The sequence below is a fragment of the Columba livia genome, chromosome 17 (assembly GCF_036013475.1).
Source record: "Columba livia isolate bColLiv1 breed racing homer chromosome 17, bColLiv1.pat.W.v2, whole genome shotgun sequence".
Taxonomy (NCBI): domain Eukaryota; kingdom Metazoa; phylum Chordata; class Aves; order Columbiformes; family Columbidae; genus Columba; species Columba livia.
The window spans coordinates 4,760,480-4,775,506 of record NC_088618.1 but is presented as its reverse complement, the minus strand read 5'-3'; the positions used below and the strand labels follow the sequence as shown (position 1 = coordinate 4,775,506).

General features: G+C 40.4%; 1 protein-coding gene across 6 annotated transcripts; it reads left to right on the top strand.

Annotated features, from left to right (window-relative positions):
- Nucleotides 1–117: 117 nt before the first annotated feature.
- On the top strand, nt 118–14,826 carry ZCCHC8 (zinc finger CCHC-type containing 8). Of its 6 annotated transcripts, none has more exons than XM_065032935.1 (14): nt 118–484; nt 1,473–1,513; nt 2,143–2,217; nt 2,909–3,014; nt 3,746–3,823; nt 4,140–4,243; nt 5,960–6,025; nt 7,027–7,087; nt 8,427–8,569; nt 9,345–9,487; nt 11,144–11,259; nt 11,592–11,675; nt 12,515–12,629; nt 13,342–14,826. In XM_065032935.1, exons 1-14 carry the CDS (start codon nt 293–295, stop codon nt 14,130–14,132), a joined length of 2,115 nt encoding a protein of 704 aa, XP_064889007.1. In that variant the 5' UTR covers nt 118–292; the 3' UTR covers nt 14,133–14,826. The 6 variants fall into 6 exon arrangements, with proteins under 6 accessions (XP_064889007.1, XP_021141310.1, XP_064889009.1 ...); XM_021285631.2 differs by lacking the exon at nt 118–484 and adding an exon at nt 494–887 and having other exon boundaries at nt 1,394–1,513; XM_021285635.2 differs by lacking the exon at nt 5,960–6,025 and having other exon boundaries at nt 280–482; nt 1,471–1,513; nt 4,140–4,303.
- The last annotated feature ends 201 nt before the right edge of the window (nt 14,827–15,027 follow it).

Below are 15,027 nucleotides of genomic sequence, written 5' to 3'. Positions count from 1 at the left end.
TCTCCACAGAACTGCGGCTCCCAGCCTGCCTTGCGCCGCTGATATCCCGACACGCACCGCGCCGGCCCGCGGAGTGCGGACCACAACTCCCAGCAGGCACAGCGGCCGAGGCCGGGCGCCGCCGCGGCGGGCTGCGCCCATTGCATGCTGGGAGTGGTGGTCCTCCGCCACCACAAGGGGCACGAGCCCGCTCGCCCGGCGCTTCCCGCTGAGAGCGGCGGCTCCTCCTGCCCTTTGCCCTCGCGGCAGCTCCCCCGCCCCTCCAGCCCCTCCCTTCCTGCTGCAGCTTAAGATGGCGGCTGAGGTGGATTTTGGGGACCGCGAGCTCTTCGAGCAGCTCGAGGAGGAGGACGGGCCGCCCCCGCCGCCTCGCCTCGGCTTCGACGGGGAAGAGGAGGAGGAGGGACCCGAGAAAGCTCTGGAGGAGCTGTACGCGCGGCTGCAGGACCGGGAGGAGACGGTGCGGCGGCTCCGGGCGGAGAATATCCTGACGGGAGAGGCAGGGCCTGCTCCGGCGAAGGCGCGGGGGGAAGAGTGGGCCCCGCTCCTGCTGCTGGTTCCCTTCCGGGCCAGCCTTGACGGCTCCGGCCTTTCCCGCCGCCCGGGCCCCTCCGTGAGGCCGGGCCCTGTGGCCTCTCGGCGCAGCCGGGGCCCTGGCGCGGCCTGCCGGGCGCTGCGAGCCGCGCTGGGCTGGCGGGGCAGGCTCTCCCGGCGGCTCCTCTCGTCGGGAGCTGCGAGCGCGCAGCTCGGGGCGGTGGCTCTTTTCTTCCTGGCTTCTGTCACTTCAGAGGAAGTTTTCCCGGATAGCTTTCATTCTTAGAATGACCGTGTCCGTGTCAGTTTCGCTCCAGTTGGCAGAGGAGGTGGTTGAGTTCTGGAGTGCTGAGGTGACTGTTAAAACGCTAGATGCTCGATTCCTCCTTTCTGTTTTTCTAAGGAAAATAGCTGTACGTTCACTTCAAAAATCCATTTTTAACATACCTAGACATAACTTTAGACTGTTCTATTTGGACTGGTTCCCTAAACGGTTTTGGGGTTAGATATTGTAGCAGAGTGGAATCTGAAGTTGTTTTTATAGTTTGTTTTCTATTTACAAGTGTTTATGTCTTACTGTTTACTTTTTTGTCATGATTGTAGGTATTTTAAAATAGAATACTGTAAATTTGACAATTCAACCTTAGTGCATGTAATGAATTACACCATTTGGATTGGCACAGCTAGTCCTCTTTCATCTGTTTTGGTGGTGTGTTGGGGTTTTAAATTTATATATTTTATTTTTTTTATGATTATTTTATTGTGTTTCTTTAGCAACAGGTGGATTAGTAAATAATTCTCTGTGCAGTGAAAAGGAAACTCTAAAACTATGTTTGTTATTCTGTGGAATTCTTGTTAGGTGTTTTCCTATTTGTTTTGATCCTTTAAGAGTCTCTGTCATCTGAAGAAAGTAACGTTCCTTAACAATAAGCTAACATCAAGAACTTAAAAGGAAGCTGAATATTCTGACTCGTCCTAGGTATGTTAATACTGACTTAAAACACTTTGTATGACCTATATGTGTTTGAAATAGAGTTTGTCTAAGATAACAGCTGCCTGAGGTAACAATGTCTACCACGTCTTTTAGACACCCGCTTTCTATAGCCCCAACCCTGCTCAGATGTTGCACTTTCAAAATGCCGTTATCATTCATGAAAGGTCTTTTACACTTGAGTATTGAGAATTTCGTTTGCATTGCTGTAGGTTTATTTGTTTGTATGCATGTGTCTGTTCCTGAAACTTACGTGGCCTTTAGAAAAACAGGTTTTTGCAAAGTTCAGCAGTGAGAACAAGTACATTTAAATGGCTGAATGAATAAGAGATATTATTTATAAGGGCTTATAGCAGTTTACCACAGTTAGAAGAAAACTTCTGTAGTGTTGTGTTCTCTCTCATTTTCTTTCTTCCTCACACCACGCGAACTGCTTTGCTTGGATATGAATGATTTCTGTTTAAGTGAACAGGAACTTCTTAAAATAACAGAACTCGTATTGGCCAAACCTTCCTCTTTCTGTGGACTACAGATGCTTTGCTGTGATAAAATGGGTAGAGAATATTTACATTAAAGTTAATAACTGTAGCAATTTTGTCTCTGTTCTGTTCTTCTAGTGGAATTTCAGTGGAGAGCTCCAAATTGGATGGACCTCTGTTACAGATTTTATTTATGAACAATGTAATTTCTAAGTAAGTACTTTCCAAGAAAGAGCAATCTTGATGGGAAGTGGGACTTTTTCGATTGTTTATTTGGATATATTTGTGTTTGCCCAAAGAATGTTTTATTTAATAACATGAACTTGTAACCTTGAAGGGGAGAAAGGATAATGAGCGATATGGCAGGAGCTCTGTTGCTTTTATTAGTAGTATCTGTTTTTATCATGAAATTAAGTGTGACTTCCAGCAACTTGGAGTCAGTCTGAATAGCAGTTGGAGTATCATGAGTGTTGTGGGCAAATAGAGTAAATTAAATTTTCCATGCTTTTCAGTTGAGATCACGTCCACGTCATGTCATGTAGATCGTGTCTCCCACAATCTCCCACAGCATCCTCACAGCTCAACTGAGGGAGTGCGGTCTGGATGAGCGGGTAGTGAGGTGACTGTGAACTGGCTGAAGGGAAGAAGCCAGAGAGTCGTGGTCAATGGGCACAGTCCAGTTGGAGGCCTGTATGTAGTGCAGTGCCTCAGGGGTCAGTACTGGGGCCTGTATTATTCAATATATTCATTAACGATTTGGACAAGGGAATAGAGTGTGCTAGATTGTCACTTTTCTGAGTTCTTAAGAAGTAGTAAATGATAAATACTTTAGAAAGGGACATTTGACATGTATTTCAACCTTTCTCATTTCTTTGTATCTGTATACTTCTTCACTTTATTATAGGCGGTATCATCAAGAAATTGAAGATTTTGTTTTTAATTTAGTTCAGAAATATGAGGAGCAGAAGAGATGTGAAGAAGAAACAACACACATCAATGTTAAGCCACAGGTACTTTAAAATCAAATTGTTTTTAGCTGCTCCTTCCCCTGCATCTTTGTAGTGGGAATATTGAAATATTACACTGCTAAATAGGTGAATTCTAGATGGCTTTTCCTGCTTGATTTGCAGATCAAGTACCTGTCGAACAGATGTTATATAACTATTTGTTCCAAAACGAGAGGACCGGGACAAAAAAAAAATATCCTTTCTGCCCATGAAAACGCTTCTTTGAAATTGTTTCTATTGAAATTTTAGTAAAAGCAAAGTAATAAGTTGGCTTAAATAATCAAGAAAAGACTGTAAGATACAAACTTAATGTATCCAATGTATTTGGCCCAACTTTTAGTACATATGAGTCCAGATGAACAACAGCAGCTGGAAACTTCTACTTTCTTCTGTTAGTTTAGAATTTTGAGTTTTACTTAACAACCACTTTCTAGCGTTCACTTTGAATTAGAGAGGGCAATGGCAGGTTTCTCTCCATCTTTCCCTTAGGTTTTGTGATAAGAATAAAGATGTTCTTGTGCAGCATATTTCTCATCAAAGAAAACATTAGAATTGAGCTGTGTCATGCTGTGGAAAGCTTTATGACTAATGTAGACATCTCCATTCTCCTGTTTAACTACTGTTCCGTGAGAGAATAGAAGGTTTATTGCCTTTTACTTAATCTAGTAATTTAGGAGCCCTTCCTTTTACTGTTATTTTAAATTAATTATTTGTGTTTTCACTTTTCATGTCAGCCCTCCAGTGTTCTTTTGGAAGAGGACTATAAAACAACGAGCTCACATTCTGTTAAAAAAATTAAAGAAGCTTTTAGTGTAAGTTTTTGACTCTATACTCTTCAATGGTAGGTCTGACTCTTCATTCTACCTATTCAATATACGCTGCCATTAAAATAAGATCTTGTTAAATTTCATGTATCAGTGTAATAGCAGTTAAGTTCAGCATGTTTTGGTTACATCAATGGAAAAAATACTTATTTGTACAGGTGTGGGTATGTATTATTGGTAAATTCTTAACAGAGCGGGGAAAAAAACCTGGAAGTATTTCAGGCAGCGTAAATTTGTAGAAGTGCTACCAATCTCACCTAAATACTGACACATTTCTTACAATTTTCTGACTTTTTTTCTACAGGTTGTAGGAAGTGTTCTGTATTTTACCAATTTTTGTCTCGATAAACTGGGACAGCCTATATTAAATGAGAATCCACAGCTGACAGATGGATGGGAAATACCTAAGTATCCTGTTTACTAAAACAAGGGTTTTTTCTGTTTGTCAAATCCAAAGAATTCCAGTCGGTAAATTGAACTCAATTCCTGTTTAGTAGATTGTACGTTTCTATCAGAACTGTATCAGTCATTATAAATGAAAAGTTTTAATAAGTAATTAATGACTTTTTTATTCAAGACATACAAGTATTCTGATAAGATTGGCTTGCTGATTTTTTAGAGGACTTGTGCTTGTAAGAAGTGAATGCCGTATCCCCATCAATACATCTTGTGACTGTAGGAATTTCCTGAGCCAGTCTGCAGTCAGGTTTAGAACGACAGCTCATTCCAGATATGAATAAGCATTCTCCCTCTATCAAATCTGCTGTCTGGAGAAGAAAAGGGCTTGGCAAACTCATGTATGCTTCAAGGTGATTTTTTTCCTAAATGAGGAAGCCAGAGAGAAAGTATTTTATTAAAATTTAATTATTGAATACTCTTAGCTGATGCATTTTAAAGTTGGTTCTTTGCTGCTTACTAAAGCCAGTATTTGAAAGGTTGCATTGAAAGAAATGTTGGAAAAAGTGGTTTTTTTAATATTGTAGTCTTCCATGACAAAAAGAAATTAGACAAGAATTTTCTCCATTTTTCTCAATAATCTCACCTCCGCAGTTTTCCAGTGTTGCTTCTGCCCCAGAAAGAGTCAGGACAAGAACCACTTTCACAGTTAATTTCTGCAATATCTAGTTACCAAGCTTATAATAAAGGTAATTTCCTAGTGTTTAAAGATTACTTACATGTGAACAAAAATTGCAGATTTACAAGCCAGCTAACCTGGGTTTTGTGCCTACCTTTGCGTATGCACTGTGCTGTAGTTTTACATTGGGAAAGCTGCCTCTGTTAAGGTGCGTTAAGATATCCTGTCCTCCAGATGGTATTTGTACTCTCTCCCAACCTCTAGCTGAAGACGGTACATGCCTAACAGGTGAATTTCTCCTAAAATGCAAAGTTAAGTGTGGCTCAACTTTCATATCTACAAGCTTAGCTTTAATATTGTTCTTTAAATGTACACACTTCATCTTTCTTTAGAGCTCATATAGATTATATTAAGCCTAAAATAGCACCTTGGAGTGAAATGGTGTATCGGGCACTATGATTCTATGAGCGTGAAGTACTGCACTCAATTAACACGTCTGGCATCTGCTTTTCTTTTTAAAAGCAGCTGTTAGATTCTGGAAACTGCTGTGCTTCCCTGCCCTACTGAACCTCTTAGTCTTTACTTTTGTGGCCCTCTTGTCTTCTCAAACGTTTTTAGACAAACGGGCAGAGCAGCTGACACTGCAATCCAAAAGCACACACTAATAACATGATAGGACCTATCTCCACCTACCTGGAGAAGTGGGTTATATTTTTGAAACTCTCATCAAAATATGTTATTAATAAGGTTGCTGTGAGGCATGTCAGAATCACTAGCTTGAAACTTCTGCCTATAAACGAGGGGGATGTAGTTTTAGGTTATTGGATATAAATTGGGTAGGAAGAAACAATGTAAGCCTATCATAGCGAATAGTTTGTAGCTGATAGAGTTTTATGGTTTATACTATAGACTTCATATCAAGGACCCATCTACAGCTTAATTGGGTAGAGTCAGTATTCTATTCAAAGCACTGTTAGGTTTTCACTGGTATTTTAAACAAGATTGAAATTTTGCTTCATCCAGTAGCAGTTCCTTATTGAAATCTAAAGATATCAGCAAGTTTTCAGCCAGATTCTCTCCCTAGATGGACAAGAAATACAAGTAAAACCAAAAAGGTTTGTATTATCCTTAAATATAAAGTTTTGAGCTGAACAGTTCAGATGTACACTGTGCTTATTCCCCAGTATACTAAACCCTTAACATACTTGAGCAGTGAGTTTAAAGGAAGCAAACAAATGCTGATATTTGCAGTCAGAAGGTCTCTCTTGTTTATTGACTTTCTTTAGGAAGGACCTAAAATCAATGTGTAAAAAACTTTTTGAAGTTTATGCTCAGTTCCTTCTGTTGCTTGCCTTTTTAGTGATTGCTTTGTCATCCTTGCACTGGTGTACTATCATCATTCTTGCTTTAGTATGTAGGTTTTGTTTTACTTTATTGGCACTATCTAATCAAATGTTTACATCTTTAATCAGAAGCAGAAATCCTTCAGTGAATACTCTTCTATCTGCAGCATGATATAAGGAAAAGCTTTTCCACCTGGAGGACAGTAAACTAGTGGATCAGGTTGCCTAGAGAGGTTACGCAGTTCCATCCTTAGAGGTTTTCAAGACCCAACTGGATAAAGCCCTGAGCAACTTGTTCTGATCTCATAGCTGACCCAGCTTTGATCAAGGGATCAGATTAGAGATCCAGTCTAAATTATTCTATGACTATTCTGTTACTTAAAGAATTAGATCTCTGTTACATGGGATAGAAAAGCTCTGTTTCTGCCTGGAAGTACTGCTTTTCCACTGTAATTTTAATTAGCTCTTTCTTCTCCACATGCTGTTATTGCTGTCATGTATTCCCCCACTGTTGTGCCTGTGTTTTTCTCATTTCTTGTGTTCTACTTAGGGCTGTGAAAAAAACCCACAACATTCTGTTACTCTGTTTTGAAGACTGACATTAATCGGTCAATTTAAGAGAGGCAGAAGACAGCATGTGAAGTTAGCAAGCAATGATTACACACTTTTCATTCTGTCTAAAACTAAAAGTCAAACAAGATTTAAAATAATGAAGTGCATTTAATATTTCAAAATGATTTTCACATTTAATTTCTTGTGCATTTTTTAATCAGGCCAAAACCGCACTGTTTCAATTGTGGTTCTGAAGACCATCAAATGAAAGACTGTCCAAAGGTAAAGTCTACATCAGTATTCCGAAGACTGCTGCACTCCAAGAAATGTTTTGGTGTAACTGCACCATTAAAAAAAAAAAACAGATGCATTGGGGTCAGGATGTACAAATGGTAATTCATCTCTGATGATTAGAGTGTACTATCAGAAAGTTTGCTGATGACACCAAGCTGGGAGGAGTGGCTGATACGCCAGAAGGCTGTGCTGCCATCAGAGACCTGGACAGGCTGGAGAGTTGGGCGGGGAAAAATTTAATGAAATATAACAAGGGCAAGTGTAGAGTCTTGTATGTGGGTAGGAACAAGCCCAGGTTCCAGTCTAAGTTGGGGAATGACCTATTGGAGAGCAGTGTAGGGGAAAGGGACCTGGGGGTCCTGGTGGACAGCAGGATGACCATGAGCCAGCACTGGGCTCTTGTGGCCAGGAAGGCCAATGGTACCTGGGGTGGATTAGAAGGGGGTGGTCAGTAGGTCAGAGAGGTTCTCCTGCCCCTCTGCTCTGCCCTGGTGAGACCACATCTGGAATATTGTGTCCAGTTGTGGCCCCTCAGTTCCAGAAGGACAGGGAACTGCTGGAGGCAGTCCAGCGCAGGGCAGCAAAGATGATGGAGTGGAGCACCTCCCTTTTGAGGAAAGGCTGAGGGAGCTGGGGCTCTTGAGCTTGGAGAAGAGACTGAGGGGTGACCTTATTAATGTTTACAAATATATAAAGGGTGAGTGTCAGGAGGATGGAGCCAGGCTCTTCTCAGTGACAACCAATGATAGGACAAGGGGTAATGGGTTCAAACTGGAACACAAGATGTTCCACTTCAATTTGAGAAGAAACTTCTTCTCAGTGAGGGTGGCAGAACACTGGAATAAGCTGCCCTGGGAGGTTGTGGAGTCTCCTACTCTGGAGAAATTCAAACCCGCCTGGACACCTTCCTGTGTAACCTCATCTGGGTGTTCCTGCTCCGGCAGGGGGATTGCACTGGATGAGCTTTCGAGGTCCCTTCCAATCCCTGACATTCTGTGATTCTGTGATTAGATTTTACTGTTCATATTTATAAATTCTAACATACAAAATCAGAACGTCAATTAATTTTGTTGCACAATGGTTTGAATGTCTCCTTTAATTTACGGAGGGACACTTTTCAGTTTGAACAGTCTTTCTTGTGTTTTAGAGCTCTGTTAGATCCTGTGCAAATACTCTTGGTTTTTTGGTGCGTAGTTTTCATTGCAGCTGTAGTTGTAATACATGTCCCTGTGGCAAATGATGAAGCATGCTGAGGCCATGAGTACCAGTTAGGTGCATAAATTGTAAATTGTCCACATCTAAACTTCCCAATTGTATTATCTTTAAGCCACGAAACGCAGCTCGTATAAGTGAGAAGAGAAAGGAGTTTATGGAAGCTTGTGGCGAAGCGAGCAATCAGAATTTTCAGCAGCGTTATCATGCAGAAGAAGTAGAAGAGAGGTTTGGAAAATTTAAACCAGGAGTAATTAGGTATCTCTTTTTCCTTCCTCTAACTGTTGTACTGCTTTTCTGGAATACCTTTTCTACCTTTGGACTGCCAGCCCCTCTTTTCCAGAGTTCTATAAGTCCCTCTGCTACTCTTAACTATGGGTGTATTATGTTCAATTTTGTTTGCTAAATAAAATTTTGTTTGATAAATTGCACAGGTATTTTTCAAGTGAAAACTCATTGCTAGTGTAATAGTCCTGCCCTTTCTTGTGGCACTTTGCCCAGGGTAGGGAGACAAGCTTTACTCTTTGGCTACTCAAACTGCAAATTTATTATGCTCCGAAGAAGCTAAAAATGCATGCAAGATTCTGAAAATTTTGAGCTTTGGGTGACCCTTCCTCTCTTTTTCTCTCTATTCAAAATGTTTTAAAAAATCATGTCTGTAGCAATCTCCAAATAAATCATTGGTAGATTTAGTGTTGCATTAAGTTCCACCCATAGCTACAGTTAAGGCCATGAATGAGAAGTAACAGTTTGATTAAATCATTCTCAGTGTAAAATTAATTCTCATTAAATAGTTAAGCATATGTACACTTGTACGGAGAAACGAAAGTGTTAAAAGTTATGTCAAAAGCAGCTTTGATGTTAAAGATAAATTTGTTATGTCTGGATTGACAGGCAACGTAGTTTGAGCTAGAACTAAGTTATTTTAACTTGACAGATTAAAATTCAACAAAATGTTCATAACTTCCTTTTGTCAAAACTCAATTATGGGTTTTTACTGGAGAACTTTTTGTTTTCTGTTTTCATAACTTAGTGGGGAACTTCAGGATGCACTTGGTGTCACAAATAAGAGTCTTCCTCCATTTATATATCGCATGCGCCAGCTGGGTTATCCTCCAGGCTGGCTCAAGGAGGCTGAAATGGAGCACTCAGGACTGGCGCTTTATGACGGAAAAGGTAAGGAACGTGCTGCAGGAATGCAGTTTTTGGTATGCAGGCTATTCACTGGCTGCACCCTATTCAGGAGCCAATGAAGTACCCAGTTTGTAAACCTTCGTCTTCCTCAGGGGAGGGTGAGAAAGTTGTAAATCAAGTTTTCAAAAGACATGTAAAAATACTCCCCTTTCACCTAGCTGTGCTGTGACAGTGAAAAAGCTTCTGTAATGATTAGATTGCATAGATCAAGACTCTCTGTCAGGGAAGGGACTGAAACTGGGCTCTCGAAAGATCAGCCTAAGGATGGAAAGCCTGAATTAAGAGTGAAATCAACAGCCCACTTGAAGTGTATGTAAAGTGCTGGAACCCATCATGCAGCAGGAAAGCTATGACATAGTTGCCATCACAGAAACATGGTGGGATGACTCATATTACTGGAGTGCTGCTATGCATGGCTACAAGCTCTTCAGAAAAGACAGGCAGGGTAGGAGAGGTTGATGGGTGGCTTTATATGTTAGAGAGTCTCTTGACTCTGTTAAACTTGAGGTCAGCAGTGACAAGGTTGAGTGCCTGTGGACCAGAATCAGGGGGAAGTCCAACAAGGCTGACATCCTCGTGGGTGTCTGTTATAGACCGCCCAACCAGGATGATGAAGGAGATGAATTATTCTACAAGCAGCTGGCAGATGTCTCAAAATCAACAGCCCTTGTTCTTGTGGGTGACTTTAACCTGCCGGATATCTGCTGGGAGCTCAATACTGCACAGAAGAGGCAGTCTAGGAATTTCCTAGAGTGTATATAGAGGACAATTTCCTTCATCAGCGGGTGAATGAGCACACTGGGATAAGGCCCCACTAGACCTACTGTTTACAAACAGAGAAGGGCTGGTGGGAGATGTAGTTGTTGGAGGCCGCTTGGGGCATAGCAACCATGAAATAATAGAATTTTCAATACTCAGAGATGCAAGGAGAGCCATTAATAAAACCTCTACGCTGGACTTCCGGAGGGCAGACTTTTGCCTGTTCAGAAGTCTAGTTCAGAGCATACCCTGGGAAACAATGCTTAAAAACAAGGAGGCCCAGGAGGGTTGGACATGCTTTAAGCAGGAGGTTTTGAGTGCACAGGAACAGGCTATACCAGTGTGCCGAAAGGCTGGCCGACAGGGGAGACAACCAGCTTGGCTAAACAGGGAGATTCTGAGGGAGAGTGGTCAGGCATTGGAATGGCTGCCCAGGGGGGTGCTGGACTCACCGGCCCTGGAGGTTTTTAAACTGAGACTGGACATGGCTCTTAGTGCCATGATCTAGTAAACAGACTGGAGTTGGACCAAGGGTTGGACTGGATGATCTCTGAGGTCTTTTCCAACCCAGTCAATTCTGTGATTCTGTGATTTCACTCTAATTTTCCCTTGATATTAGAACATGGAGTTCCTGTGAAACTGTGCAAGCCTTGAGGCTACTAATGGTACATAAATAGTAGTATTACGAATACCAGGTTAGGTTTCTGGGGAAGCTTCATGTGTGTATCTGGTAGATATGGTCGCTGTTATTGCCTTTGTGGATTACAAAGCCTTCTGTCAGTGCTTGCATTCCAAAAAACAAACCCTGTTCTTAAATCACATAGATATTTTTCAGTAACATTCTTAATTAGCATCAGTAATAATTATATTTCATTATAGATGATGGTGGGACAGAAGATGAAGGATCTCATCAAGCAAAACGCATCACTTACGATGTCTCAAAGTTGATAAACTATCCAGGCTTTAATATATCCACTCCAAGTGGGATCCCAGATGTAAGTGACTGTCCTCTACCTTATCAACAAAATGCTGAGCAATGTTAGTTGCTTTTAGTCAACTTTAATGTTTTGTGTTCTGCATCTCACCATTTTCCTTACAAGTGCCTGTTCCTTCTGTATATCTAAATTTTTGGAATGTTCTTGGAATATGAAAATTACCTATTCTTAGTAGTGAATTTTATAACTGATTTTAATGCCTATATTTTAAAAAGAAGCACTTGTGCATTTTCTTTTGCAGCTTTACATTTCCCCATTTAGTGGCCTCAGTGTTTCTCTGTCATTTTATTAGCCAACCATATGCAACATTATTTCTCTTTTTTTTTCTGTAGGAATGGCAGATATTTGGTTCCATCCCCATGCAGCCGTCTCAACAGAAGGATGTTTTTGCCAACTACCTTTCTAATTTTCATGCGGTGAATATTTCTCTTTGTTATTTGGAAAACTAAGTCTTGTAGTTAACGTAGCTAATTATGATCTCTTCTGTATATCTTCTTTTTTGCACAAAGGAATGGACTTTCCTGTTGACACTACCAAGTGTGAATGCTGATGCTTGCCTTATCTATTCTAACAAAAAGGAGCTTCATGTTTAGAACAAATTCCATTATTTCAATTAATATAAGTAGATCCCAATTGTGCAATATTTTATAAACAGTTGTGAAAAACATTTGCCATACATTTTTACAGCCTAAAAACAATCTTAGTTCCAGACTTCCCTAATAAGTGAAGAGCTTACTTGCCATAGTCATGATTTACAGTAAAGTTATTACTGCGAATTGAGAAAACACATGGTACTCCTGTCCTGTGTCATTCTCAGGTCTTCTCTAATGCGACTCTAGCCTAGTGTTAGCTGCTGCAGAACACTGCCGGGTACAGATGGAAGGTGTATGCTCTGCCCCCAGTCCCAAAGCATAATGCTATACGGAATTAAACAGTAATTTCGAAGCCTGCCAGGAAGGGAAGCACAGTACTTGCGTTGTGATGGGTCTCATAAGATCTAGGTGTCCACGTGGAAACTTGGTCGTAATCCTGTGTTAGGAATGCGGAGTCTCTTCTTTTGCTGCTTGCACCTGAACAAGGTGACACTTCCATTCAGTTGCATTGTCTTGCAAACTTTGATGTCTACTTTACACACAGAGTCACTGAATTACTGTACAGTTATGAAATTGCTTGAAATATGTTCTTATGGCTGGAAATGTTACCTTGTACAATTTAATACTAATTTATTTTGTTTTCCTGGGTAATTTCTCTTCAGCCAAGTCCAAAATCTAGCAATAAAAGGGCTGCATCTCAGTCAAGCTCTCGTCATTCAAAACGACCAAAAGAAGAAAATTCGGAGGTACCAGCAACTGACATGGACCTAGATTCTGGTATAATTATTCTGCAGTTTTTTTCCTTAGTTTCACTTTTTATTTTCAAAATGACTTGCTCTGAGTTGAAATATCAGTGTCGATAAAGAGAAACCAATGTGTTAGTATTTGTTCTGGTGGTTTAATGTAACTGCTAACACGTGCTAGCAGCGTCCTACTGTAGCTGCATTTGGGCCTCTACAAGAAATGTCATATCTTCCGATACCAAGCAGGATGTTCCAAGCATGCTAGAGCAATTGAAATGTTAAATTACAAATCCCAGTCTCTTCAAGTATATTGTAAAGAAACTTCTGTTATGAAGACTTCCAAATCCTTAAATATTTGGATGAAATAATGTAGGAAGTTACAAGGTCATGGCTTCTTAAAAATGAGTCGAACTCACAAGGAGGACTTACAGTGTTGTTTAAATGTTAGAATAGCTGGAGAAACTTCTGTCTTTCATTTTGGATTTCTTATGAGGAAATCCGTTTGTGTGTCTCGCATGGAATAAGTTTGATCTCAATACATTCTAGAGTATTTTCGTGAACGGGTAGCAGAGTTGAAATTCCCAAAAGCATAGTGGATATTAAAACCTTCAAAAAGTTTGTTCTATCTCAGCTGAAAACGAAGGATGAGAAGACAGAAGTCTGCTTGTTAATCAGAGCATTGGCATGTTGAACCTTGTCCTAGTCAGATTTCAGGTTCTAATAAACGTCTTTCAATCTGTTTCTAGATCTGGAAGTGTCACAAAGATCTCAAAACAGTTTTCAGTTCCAACCTCCACTACCACCTGGATGTCCATCCATGCCAACTCCTCCTCCTTTACCACAGGAAACACCTCCACCAACTCCATCTTCAGCACCCACCCACCCTCCTCTTCCTAGGACTGCTGCACCCTCAAATCCCTCTCGTGATATTCCTCAGCCAAAAATAGTCGATTCAATCATGGATGAGGATACTCTGACCTTGGAAGAGCTAGAGGAACAGCAGCGATTAATCTGGGCAGCACTAGAGCAGGCAGAAAGCACAAACAGTGACTCTGATATTCCTGTTGATACACCTTTAACTGGAAATTCTGTTACATCCTCACCTTCTAGGAACGAAGTAGATCTTGTTGCAGAAGAAAGATCATCTGATAAGGTGATTATGGTGGAAACTGAGTTTTCCAACATCAGTGAGCAGATACCAGACAATGAACATTCTGTAACTAGTTCTCATCCAGGAGATAGTTTACTTAACTTAAAGGAAAATCCTGATAATACGGATTCTGAAGGCTTGCTGGGTAACACCATGCCTGCTCCCAACCATGAGGTGAATGATGGAGGAAATACAGGCGGTGATAAAGCGGTCACAAGGATTGAATCATCTACAAAAAACTCCAGTCTTGTTCCTGATATGAGCAAGTTCGCTGTAGGCATAACACCATTTGAATTTGAAAACATGGCAGAGTCAACAGGTGTTTATCTCCGAATCAGAAGTGTGTTAAAAAATTCCCCAAGAAACCAGCAAAAGAAAAAGACTTAATCGTAACTGGTCTTCCTCTGTTTCATTATATCCAAATCCCTGCTTCCTTCTCCACCAGTTTTACAAACGCAGATGACCTTCCTCATCCTTTTGTGGAAAGGAGAAAATCTTGACAAATACAGTTGTACCCCGTTCTTCCTTGGAACCGAAGTTAGCGCAGGGCTTCCATATTGACCAGGACCACCGATGTAGCCAGAAAATATAGAAGAATTTTCCCAGTTTGCGTCCTTTCACTAAGGAGTAACAGAACTGTTGTTTTGTTTAGAGCAATTTACTTGCCAATACATGAAACTCTAAAAAGAGTTTGTGGTTTGCTGTTTGTTACTTTGGCTAAGATTTCTATTGTCCTCGAGTTTCAGGTGTATTGGTGATTTTTTAAATATTTGTCCTTTGTACAATAATCTATACTTTATACATTTTGCTAATTATCCTGTAGATAAGTTTAATATATACAGAATGTTTTTAAAAAAGGTGTAATGTTAAGATTTCCCACGCAAAAATCCTGACAATTGGATGAAAATAATTGGGGATTACCAGCATTATATTCACCATTTCAGATATTTTTATAAATTATTTATGTGGGTCAGTTTTAATTACCACTGTATCTTTTGTAAGATCATCCTTCGTGTAAACTTGCTGTACATACGTGTTCGTTGTTGTGTACAGAGGTTTAATAAATGAGCTTTTATATAAAGATTTTTTTTTTTTAATTTGAATCCTAAACCATCAAACTGCTGATTTTTGACAATTAGCTGCTGAGGATAATTAGAAAAACAAGCTGAATTAAATAAGATGAATAAAGTTAAATATTTTAGGAAGAGTCACAGCTGTTGGGTTCAGGTGTTCCTAATCAAGAAGCTGTTAAAATTATTTCAGCTACTTGAATAGAACTTTG